This window comes from Schistocerca americana, chromosome 8, assembly GCF_021461395.2.
Source record: "Schistocerca americana isolate TAMUIC-IGC-003095 chromosome 8, iqSchAmer2.1, whole genome shotgun sequence".
NCBI classification, from domain to species: Eukaryota; Metazoa; Arthropoda; class Insecta; order Orthoptera; family Acrididae; genus Schistocerca; species Schistocerca americana.
In genome coordinates, this window is record NC_060126.1 from 190,797,627 (window position 1) to 190,809,802 (window position 12,176).

At 44.6% G+C, this 12,176-nt stretch overlaps 1 protein-coding gene across 1 annotated transcript in view; it reads left to right on the forward strand.

Annotated features, from left to right (window-relative positions):
• The window catches only part of LOC124545659 (trypsin delta-like), a 50,275-nt gene that overhangs the window by 9,789 nt on the left and 28,310 nt on the right, over positions 1 to 12,176 (forward strand). Inside the window, exon 3 of the mRNA XM_047124607.1 lies at positions 6,751 to 7,083. Within this exon, the coding sequence (XP_046980563.1) occupies positions 6,751 to 7,083 (333 nt within the window). The remainder of the gene's footprint in view (positions 1 to 6,750; positions 7,084 to 12,176) is intronic.

Here is a 12,176-nt window from a genome sequence, read left to right on the forward strand (position 1 = left end):
TCAACTGCACATACGGTTCACGTCCACGCTGTCGCGGCATGCTACCAGTGTTAAAGACTGCGATGGAGCTCCGTATACCACGGCAAACTGGCTGACACTGACGGCGGCGGTGCACAAATGCTGCGCAGCTAGCGCCATTCGACGGCCAACACCGCGGTTCCTGGTGTGTCCGCTGTGCCGTGCGTGTGATCATTGCTTGTACAGCCCTCTCGCAGTGTCCGGAGCAAGTATGGTGGGTCTGACACACCGGTGTCAATGTGTTCTTTTTTCCATTTCCAGGAGTGTAGTACTGTGGGGAAGGCGAAACAAAGACTGCGCTTTGTTGGCAGAACACTTAGAAGATGCGACAAACCTACTAAAGAGACAGCCTACGTTACACTTGTCTGTCCTCTGCTGGAATATTGCTGTGCGGTGTGGGATCGTTACCAGGTAGGATTGACGGAGGACATCGAAAAAGTGCAAAGAAGGGCAGCTCGTTTCGTGTTATCACGCAGTAGGGGTGAGAGTGTCACTGATATGATACGCGAGTTGGGGTGGCACTCACTGAAACAAAGGCGGTTTCCTTTGCAGCGAAATCTATTTACGAAATTTCAATCACCAACTTTCTCTTCCTACGTAGGGAGAAATGATGATCATAATAAAACAAGAGAAATCAGAGCTCGAACGGAAGGTTTAGGTGTTCCTTTTTCCCACGCGCCATTCGAGAACAGTAGAGAAGTAGTATGAAAATGGTTCGATGAACCTTCTGCCAGGCACTTAAGGCACTTAAGTGTGAATTGCAGAGTAACCATGTAGATGTGGATTTAGATGTAGATGCAATTCAGTATTTTTTTCAAGGATATTTATTTACATTTAACAGTTTCTTATAACAAGAGAAAACAAACTCATTTTAAAAGTAATTATATAGCCTACATTGAAGAGCCAAAGTTGCCGCAACACGACGTGGCATGGACTCACGTAATGTCTGAAGTAGTATTGGAGGGAACTGACACCATGAATCCTGCAGGGCCGTCGATAAATCTGTAAGAGTGCGAGGGGATGGAGATCTCTTTTCAACAGCAAGGTGCAAGGCGTCCCAGATATGCTCGATAATGCCTGTGTCTGAGGAGTTTGGTTGCCGGCGGAAGTGTCTAAACTCAGAAGCGTGTTCCAGGAGCCACTCTGTAACAATTATGGACGTGTGGGGTGTAGCATTGTCCTGCTGGAATTGTCCAAGATCGTCGGAATGCATAATGGACATCAATGGATGCAGATGATCAGACAGAATCCTTACTTACGGTCACCTGTCAGAGTCGTATCTAGACGTATCAGGGGTCCCATATCACACCAACTGCACGCGTCCCACACCATCACAGAGGCTCCACCATCTTCAACAGTGCCCTGCTGACAATTGTATCCTCTCGATACAATTTGAAACGAGACTCATCCAGCCAGGCAACATGTTTGCAGTCATCAACAGTCCAATATCGGTGTTGACGGGCCCAGGCGAAGTGTAAAGCTTTGTGTAGTGCAGTCATCAAGGGTACACGAGTGGGCCTTCAGCTCCGAAAGCCCATATCGGTGATGTATCGTTGCATGGTTCGCACGCTGACATTTGTTGATGGCCAGAATTGAAATCTGCAGCAATTTGCGGAAGGGTTGCATTTCTGTCACGTTGAACGATTCTCTTTAATCGTCGCTGGTCCTGATCTTGCAGGACTTTCTTCCGGCCGCAGCGATGTCGGAGATTTGATGTTTTACCGGATTCCTCCTATTGACGGTACACTCGTGGAATGGTCGTACTGGAAAATCCCCACTTCATCGCTACCTCGGAGATGCTGTGTTCCATCGCTCGTGCGCCGACTATAATACCACGTTCAAACTCACTTAAATCTTGAGAACCTTTCATTGTAGCAGTAGTAACCGATCTAACAACTGCTGCGTGCGCTAGTTGTCTTATATAGGTGTTGCCGACCGCAGCGCAGTGTTCTGTCTGCTCTTACATCTCTGTATTTGAATACTGATGCCTTCACCAGCTTCTTTGGCGCTTCAGTGTGCATTATAACACATTCACATTTCAGTCTGTTGCACGGAAATCTGCAAGAAATTGTCTATTGAGTTATTTTTTAGATGACACGCTTGTAGAATTCACATCATATTTCTTTTTTGTGTGTGTGTTAGGTTGCATCTCAAAACATTATGGTAAGCTTTACCCACTGGAATCTTGAGAAAATTCGCGTACGTAAGTCTGTATTTAGGATGATCAGTTACTTTCTCGTATTCATCCCCGAAGTATGCCAGGTACTGTAAGTTGTCCCTTAACTTAAATCTAAGAATGATATGAATTGTATGTACTATGATCTATGGCTCTGATTTTGGAAATCATTTCCATTTTGGTTTAACTTTTTTCTTAATTGTTGAGGATAATAAGTTGCCGTCTCTTCATCTGATGAATGCAGCTAGCCGCTAACTAATGTCTTGTCTGTATGGACGTGTATCTGTTGCCTTTAAGATCCCTTCACCTTCACACATAAATCTATACAGTAAAGTAAGGGCCTCCCATTTGTTGGCTGATCCGTGATAAGACAGGCGAAAAGTTAGACTAATGGAGGATTATTAGTATTATCTCTATTTTCATTCGCTCTCTCTCTCTTTCTCTCCTTTATCTATGTACAGTTTTTAATATAATATTTCATTACGTGAAATCAGCCAAATAGAATCTTTGGTGGAGTCCTTCGTCTTGGTAATCAGCGGCTGGCTTGCTGTAAGAGATCTTTACATTTATTATTGCTGTTAAACACTGCATTCAGTCGGGAGAATCAATCGTGTGGACAATTTGTTCCTTTTACGAAAGATTGCGAATTCCAGATGTGTATGAAGCCTTTTTGGACGATTTAACACAGACAGTGATTGCAGGCTCTCTTCGACACAGCCGAAACTTCCCCACTAATTACAGGGCCAACGTGATCATCAAATGGTTCAGAAAAAACTCATTCGTTCATTCACTCCAGAACAAAAAAGTCACAAACCTTATTTATGAAGGAAATCGTGTATTAAATCCATCTCCAATACATGTCCAGATCTCCGGTGATTCCACGTCTTAATTATTTTCCGTTTACAGTCTCTTTCTCTTCAAACAAACCGCTAGCGGCACAAATGTTAATTGGCTCGCTTTAGCGAGAAGAAAAGAAGAATATGTATCTCTCAGAAACACGTCAATCCCTCAACAGATACTCCAGAAGCTGTCCTAGTTACCACTCTAACAACGATGGAGAATGCATATATGCATCTATGTTATTTCAAAGAATAAACGTACTAGAAAATACTTTGGCGTCGACGAGCTGTCGCAGCATATATAACGAGAAAATCAGATCAGATACTTTTACAAAGTGAATGAATGTGGATGGTTTGATTGACAGTGATTAATTGGTGCGTGGTAGAGGGTATTTTCTGTGGGGACATTACATGGGTATCATTTCGTTAGAAACCAATATATTGCGTATGTCCATTCTATTAATCAGTCGAATCATGCCCCTTGCTGTGTGCAATATCGCGACAAATTTCTGACACTCAAAACGGTGTTCGATCGTGTCCTCCGAATTGCAATTTCCACGTGCGGATAACGGTTTTAAATGAATGGAGTAAAGCTTGCAGTTGGTCGCTAATGTCCGGTTTATCATTTTGTATCAAGTCGATCTGCCGCTTTTTGGTATTATTTTCATAAATTTTCCCACACGATTTTCCAGTCGTTTTGTGGTAGTCGCAGCTCCCATTTATTAGGAATTGGTATTTCTTTGACAGCAATGACCATGTAACGAACTTTCTCTTGTTTTAAGAGATCTGTTGGTCGTAGGTTTCATTGAGTTAATAATTTCGGTCAAAGTTCAATGAGTGTGGGATTCTGATATTATTAACTGGCGCTAGCTCTGATGTCGGGCGATATTTGTGAAACATTACAACAGTTGTCGAGTGTGGTCACTTTCCTCTTACACACTTAGTTCTATTGATGAATACTGCCATTTAGTCCCAGTTTATCCTTATTTAAACTGAGGGTGGAGGTGTGGAGAGGAACCTAAATGATTTCATCCCTCCATATAAACCAGTATATCGCTTGTTCTATAGACTCCTTTTTTCTTTTTTTTTCAACTGGAGGATATGAGCAAAGTATCACACTTTTGTGAGTATTCGTGTGTTGCACAACTTGACTTTTTTTGTCATAGCATAGCTTAAGAGGTTGAGGCCGTTAGCTAATTATCTTGGCAGCCATCATTTTGCGGCTACATCCAATATTGGCCGAATCAATTGCAGTTTTCGAAGCTTTTAATGAGAAAATTAGATCTCATAGTGGTGTCAGGTTTAGTTCTATTTAACGCAGCTATTACGTATTGCTCTTGTCTTTAAAGATTTTGATGTGTTTGTAAGGGATCCGTGAACCCACGAATATAGATGCTAGTATTCGATACCCAGGTCGATAGCAGACAGGAGTCGATTGTCGAGCGCTGCAGGAGGCAGTGAGGCGAGTGTTGAGTGAGAAGTGGTGGTGGAGAGACGGGCAAGAATGGTGGTCGAGTGAGTAGTAAACGGTAAATTCACCGGAGTGTGACAAATGAGCGCGTCCCCCTGATCGTTGTGGGGTGGACCCTCTTCGATACCGATTCGAGAGTCATATGAAACCAAAAGTGACAAGTGCCGAATTACGTGTTTAGCGTCAACCGCGTCGGCCAGCAAAAACCATGGATTGCAGTGAGGATTGTTGTAAATGTTAACCATCATCATTACGTGTGACGAAGTACTTAAAATCAGCAACCAATAAAAAGATATAACCATAATTAAACGTGTAAGGAAAAGGTAGCAACTGCCTCAGAATTTGTGTGTTATTATAGAAAATACATATCAGTTTGTACATCGCAATCTTCATAGTCTTTAATAATAGACAAACTTTCAGTCATTAACAATTCCGTCTCAGAACAGCCGCACTTGACTGAAATACCCCCGAAACCACAGCAGAAAAACCGGTAGCCTTTCATCCATTAAGCACACGGTCATATAATCATAATAATTAACTGTTTGGCGGCTTCGGTAAATCACAAGCAAAATCTAATAAAGGAATTTAAACGGGGGTGTTTCAGGTTGCGGACAGGTTTTCTGTATTGAGCATTAGAATAGTTGAAACTGTAGTGCGTTATGAGAAGGGCGTTGCTTTTCAAAGTTGCTGCCTGTAACTGTTGTAATTTATTTTGCCGTTTAAGGAGGTTATTATTCTATATGTTCTGCTAAATCAATGATATTCATTTTATGTGTTTTAAAAGTTGGGTAATTCTGAACTTAAACTTAAAGGCAATTTTAACAGATTTTGTTTTTAAATTGAACATTCAAATTTCACTCCTCTGTAACTAAAACTTTAGGCCTTCTTAATTGATCTCTGTGGAGGTTCTGTCAAACGGTAGTAGTTGTTATTATTTATTTATGCTAAATAAATTGACGTTGGTTTTGTCGCTGTGTGCGGCCGTGAGAGGTCAATGATAGGCTGCCATTTGTGTAGACTTTCTGCCGTCCTGCTATCGCAGTCCGTTGCCCGGGATCTATGCGACTCACCAGCCTGTGACTGAGGAGCGCCAGAAGAGAACGTCCGCCATATTATTGAGGAATGCCCCTTAAGAAAATACGCCGGACCTGTCTCTGTGGTTATATATGTGAAACCCTCTGCTTTGGAATGGCTGTGCAATCTAGATATTGAGGTTTAAATATATGAATGAGTTTCTAGTCAGGTTTGCTAAGCTTTTAACGTGTAGTTATTTTGTCTTGAGTGTTTGTACTTTATCCTTTTGTGCTATTGCTTGTTTTTTGCACATGTACTATTTACACATTGTTTTCAGAATGACATTTTCACTCTGCAGCGGAGTGTGCGCTGATATGAAACTTCCTGGCAGATTAAAATTATGTGCCCGACCGAGACTCGAACTCGGGACCTTTGCCTTTCGCGGGCAAGTGCTCTACCAACTGAGCTACCGAAGCACGACTCACGCCCGGTACTCACAGCTTTACTTCTGCCAGTACACATTGTTTTGTTTTATACATTTCTTTTACATATTGTTGTACTTATATAAAATATTGTCGCTATATTGCCATACGCAAAATAAAATAAATAAATAAATTGACGTTGAAAATATATTTGTATTTAAATTGCGTCCAGAACCTTATTACCACTCCACCACCTAACTGCCCACCATCATCATTAAATTTCCGTTTATAAAATAGTTGATACCTTGACATTAAAGAGAAGTTACGGGGAGTGGAAGATGAGTTTAAAGCCTTCATTAAGTTGTCATTTACTAAATAAATGAAGTCCTTAATATCTTGACATTAAAGAGGAGAGCTGCAGTAAATAAAATATCAGTTACCTTCATGATATTTTGATTTATCTTATCGTAGTGTTACGTACGCCTTGATATTAGAAGGTTCAGTGACTGGTAGATAAGAGTGAACACTTCATTGTGTTTTCATCCACCTACTTTAAGGTTGGTCGGTTTTTTGGAGATACGATCTTGTGATCTGTAAGGTTCTGTGTATGAGCGCGGTCATTATCAGCTCTGATAACTCCTCGCGGCCATTGTTCGAGCTCGATTGACAGATTCCTGCACAGGAAACGAGGTTGAAGGCCAGCTCCATTTTCTGCATTTCGGCGTTATAAGAGCACGCGCCGACAGGAGCGTGCCGGATTCACCGGTCGTCGCCATGCTGCGCGGTGTGGTTGCCTTGCTCTGCCTGCAGGCGTGCGCGCTTGCGGCGCCCACAGGCGGGGCGCCGTGGTCCGCCAGCGGCCACGGACGCATCATCAACGGCACCGACGCCAGCATCGCCGACTTCCCGTGGATGGCGTCGCTGCAGCTGGCGGGCGACCACTGGTGCGGCGCCTCCGTCATCGGCGACAGCTGGGCGCTCACGGCCGCGCACTGCGTCTTCCGGCACGAGGTGGCCAACATGAGCGTGAGGGCGGGCACGTCCACGCGGGGCAGCGGCGGGGTCGTCCTCAGCGTCTCGCAGGCCATCATCCACGACGACTTCAGCATCATTTCTGCCGAATACGACATCGCCGTTGTACAGGTGGGCCACTACATCTGCTGTTTCATAATACACTACTGCCCATTAAAATTGGTACACCAAGAAGAAATGCAGGTGATCAACGGGTATTCATGGGACAAATATATTGTACTACAACTGACATGTGATTACATTTTCACGCAATTTGGGTGCATAGATCCTGAGAAATTAGTACCCAGAACAACCACCTCTGGCCGTAATAACAGCCTCGATACGCCTGGGCATTGAGTAAAACAGAGCTTGGATGGCGTGTACAGGTACAGCTGCCCATGCAGCTTCAACACGTTATCACAGTTCATCAAGAGTAGTGACTGGCGTATTGTGACGAGCCAGTTGCTCGGCACCCTTGACCAGACGTTTTCAGTTGGTGAGAGATCCGGAGAATGTGCTAGCCAGGGCAACAGTCCAACATTTTCTGTATCCAGAAAGGCCCGTACAGGACTTGCAACATGCGCTCGTGCACTATCATGCTGAAATTTAGGATTACGCAGGGATTGAAAAATGGTTCAAATGGCTCTGAGCACTATGGGACTTAACATCTAAGGTCATCAGTCCCCTGGAACTTAGAACTACTTAAACCTAACTAACCTAAGGACATCACACAACACCCAGTCATCACGAGGCAGAGAAAATCCCTGACCCCGCCTGGAATCTAACCCGGGAATCCGGGCACGGGAAGCGAGAACGCTACCACACGACCACGAGCTGCGAACTTACGCAGGGATCGAATGAAGGGTAGAGCCACGGGTCGTAACACATCTGAAATGTAACGTCCACTGTTCAAAGTGCCGTTAATGGGAGCAAGAGGTGACCGAGACACCAACCAATGGCACCCCATACCATCACGCCAGGTGATGGGCCAGTATGGCGATGACGAATACACGCTTCCAATGTGCGTTCACCGCGACGTCGCCAAACACGGATGCGATCATCATGCTGCTGTAGACAGAACCTGGATACATCCGAAAAAATGAAGTTTTGCCATTCGTTCACCCAGGTTCGTCGTTGAGTACACCTATCTGTGATTCAGCGTCAAGGGTAACCGCAGCCATGGTCTCCGAGCTGATAGTCCATGCTGCTACAAACCTCGTCGAACTGTTCGTGCAGATGGTTGTTGTGTTGCAGATGTCCCCATCTGTTGACTCAGGGATCGAGACGTGGCTGCACGATCCGTTACAGCCATGTGGATAAAACGCCTGTCATCTCGACTGCTAGTGATACGAGGCCGTTGGGATCCAGCACGGCGTTCCTTATTACCCTCCTGAGCCCGCCTGTTCCATATTCTGCTAACAGTCTTTGGATCTCGACCAACGCGAGCAGCAATGTCGCGGTACGATAAACCGCAATCGCGATAGGCTACAATCCGACCTTTATCAAAGTCGGAAACGTGATGGTACGCATTTCTCCTCCTTACACGAGGCATCACAACAACGTTTCACGAGGCAACGCCGGTCAACTGCTGTTTGTGTATGAGAAATCGATTGGAAACTTTTCTCATGTCAGCACGTTGTAGGTGTCGCCACCGGCGCCAACCTTGTGTGAATGCTCTGAAAAGCTAATCATTTGCATATCACAGCATCTTCTTCGTTTCTGTTAAATTTCGCGTTTGTAGCACGTCATCTTCGTAGTGTGGCAATTTTAATGGCCAGTAAAGTACACCCATTACACAACGCTGTTCGTTACGCTGATGTCCGCAGCTCTTGGTTTAGGGGCTAGCATTGCTGCCTCAGGATCACGGGGACCCGGGTTCGATTCCCGGCCTGGTTGGGGATTTTCTCTGCCCGGGAACTGGATGTTTGTGTTGTCCTCATCATTTCATGATCATCATCACTTGTGAGAGTGACCAGATTGGATTGTGAAAAGAAAATGGACTGTGTAAATCTGGGACTTTGTACGGGCACTGATGACCGCGCAGTTGAGTGCACCACAAGCCAAACATCATCATAATCATCATCATCATTACGTTGAGGTGACAAAAGTCATGTGATAGCAATATACAATTATGCAAATGGCTATAGCATCGCATATATTCCGAGCGAGGTGACGCAGTGGTTAGCACACTCGCATTCTGGAAGACGATGGTTCAATTCCACGTCCGGCCATCCTGATTTAAGTTTTCCGTGATTTCCCTGAATCGCTCCAGGCAAATGCCAGCATGGTTCCTTTGAAAGGGCACGCCCGACTTCCTTCCCCGTCCTTCCCTAATCCGATGAGAACGATGACCTCGCTGTTTGGTCTCTTCCCCCCAAACAACCCAACCCCACCGCATATACACTGTATAAAAGGAGAGGGCATTGGCGAAGCTGTCGTTTGTACTTAGGTGATTCGTGTGAAAAGGTTTCCGATTGTGGCCGTACGAAGGGTATTAACAGACTTTGAAAGCACAATGGTAGTTGAAGCTAGACTGCATCGGATATTGTTGTTGTTGTTGTTGTGGTCTTCAGTCCTGAGACTGGTTTGATGCAGCTCTCCATGCAACTCTATCTTGTGCAAGCTTCTTCATCTCCCAATACCTACTGCAACCTACATCCTTCTGAATCTGCTTAGTGTATTCATCTCTTGGTCTCCCTCTACGATTTTTACCCTCCACGCTGCCCTCCAATGCTAAATTTTTGATCCCTTGATGCCTCAAAACATGTCCTACCAACCGATCCCTTCTAGTCAAGTTGTGCCACAAACTTCTCTTCTCCCCAACCCTATTCAATACCTCCTCATTAGTTACGTGATCTACCCACCTTATCTTCAGCATTCTTCTGTAGCACCACATTTCGAAAGCTTCTATTCTCTTCTTGTCCACACTAGTTATCGTCCATGTTTCACTTCCATACATGGCTACACTCCATACAAATACTTTCAGAAACGACTTCCTGACACTTAAATCTATACTCGATGTTAACAAATTTCTCTTCTTCAGAAACGATTTCCTTGCCATTGCCAGTCTACATTTTATATCCTCTCTACTTCGACCATCATCAGTTATTTTACTCCCTAAATAGCAAAACTCCTTTACTACTTTAAGTGTCTCATTTCCTAATCAGATTCCCTCAGCATCACCCGATTTAATTTGACTACATTCCATTATCCTCGTTTTGCTTTTGTTGATGTTCATCTTATATCCTCCTTTCAAGACACTGTCCATTCCGTTCAACTGCTCTTCCAAGTCCTTTGCTGTCTCTGACAGAATTACAATGTCATCGGCGAACCTCAAAGTTTTTGCTACTTCTCCATGAATTTTAATGCCTACTCCGAATTTTTCTTTTGTTTCCTTTACTGCTTGCTCAATATACAGATTGAATAACATCGGGGAGAGGCTACAATCCTGTCTCACTCCTTTCCCAACCACTGCTTCCATTTCATGCCCCTCGACTCTTACAACTGCATCGGATATACCACTTCGGAAATCGCCAGGGAATTCAATATTCCGAGATCCACAGTGTCAAGAGTGTGCCGAGAATACAATATCTCAGGCATTGCCTCCCACGGCGAACAACGAAGTGGCCGATAGCCTTCACTTTAGGACCGAGAGCAGCGGCTTTTGCGCCTACTTTTCAGTCCTAACTGACAAGCAACGCCGCGTGGAGTAACCGCAGAAATCAATGTGGGACGTACGACGAACGTATCCTTTAGGACGGTATGGCGGAATCTGGCGCTAATGGCTGTGCCAGCAGACCACCGATGCTAGTACCTTTGCTTGCAGCGACTATCCTGGACTCGTGACCGTATCGGTTGGACTCTAGGCGACGGGAAAATTGTGGCTTGGTCATAGGAGTCCCGATTTCAGTTGATGGTTGGCTGGACCCGGATTGTCAACAAGGCGCTTTGCAAGCTGCTGGTGGCTCCATAATGGTGTGCACTGTGTTAACATGGAATAGACTGGGTCTTCTGGTCCATATGAACCGTTCATTGATTGGAAATTTTTATGTTCGGCTACATGAAGACGATATTCTGTCATTCATGAAATTCATGTTCCCAAACACGTTACCGGCCCACACTTGTTCTCGACTTTTTTGGAGAACATTCTGGACAATTCGGGCTAACGATATGGCCACCCAGATCGCCCGACATGAATCCGATAGAACATTTATGAGACATAATTGAGAGGTCAGCTTTCAATAACGGGTCCAGTACGTCTTGTAGGAAGATCAAGTATGCAGGATCGGTTAGCTTGAGTGGAAGGAGGTATGTCAGACGTGGACGCTTTACCCATCTGAACTGAAACCGTCATAGAACGGAATCGGTTTGTTTCCGGACATGGGTTCCTATTCAAAATATTCTGCATTCGCTCCCCTCTACCAGTCCTAGAAGTTGGTAATGGGATTTTCAGAACAGCCTGTGTAGGAATCTTGAGGAACGTCAAGACAGAAGGCGACTGAGGACAGAGAAGCGGTGCCATCAGTAGATAATCCGCAAGAAGAAGAAAACGATTAAGTACTGAGAGGGATGGTATGGTGGGAAGGATGAGGGAAGTCAAAACTATTAGTGGCGCCCCTGGGCGCCATGTTGTTAACTATCGCTTTTTGTTTCCCTTATTGTGTTTAATTCCCTTTTTGGAATGTCCTTACAGCAGCTATGTTTCTGATCTTAACCTACACAGATTTTGCATGAAGACAGAGAATGGAACTCTCTTAATACTGCTGTTCTTTTAATGGCACCCGAAATATTGATGGATCAAAGACTTTGAGGAAACCTAGACTTAAAATAATAGCGTGTAAGGGAAAAATTAGCTGACAGATTAATAAGACATCCTGAATAGATGGAAAGAGTAATTTATTGAAATTCAGAAGACGATCTCACCATAAATGTACAGCTACCGTCCAACATTCGGGTTGACAGAGGAGATAGAGAAGATCTAAAGAAGAGCGGAGCGTTTCCTCACAGGGTTATTTGGTAAGCGTGATAGCGTTACGGAGATGTTTAGCAAACTCAAGTGGCAGACTCTGCAAGAGCATCGCGGTATAGCTTGCTGTCCAGGTTTCGAGAGGGTGCGTTTCTGGATGAGGTATCGAATATATTGCTTCCCCCTACTTCAGAGGAGATCACGAATGTAAAATTAGAGAGATTCGAGCGCGCACGGAGGCTTTCCGGCAGTCGTTCTT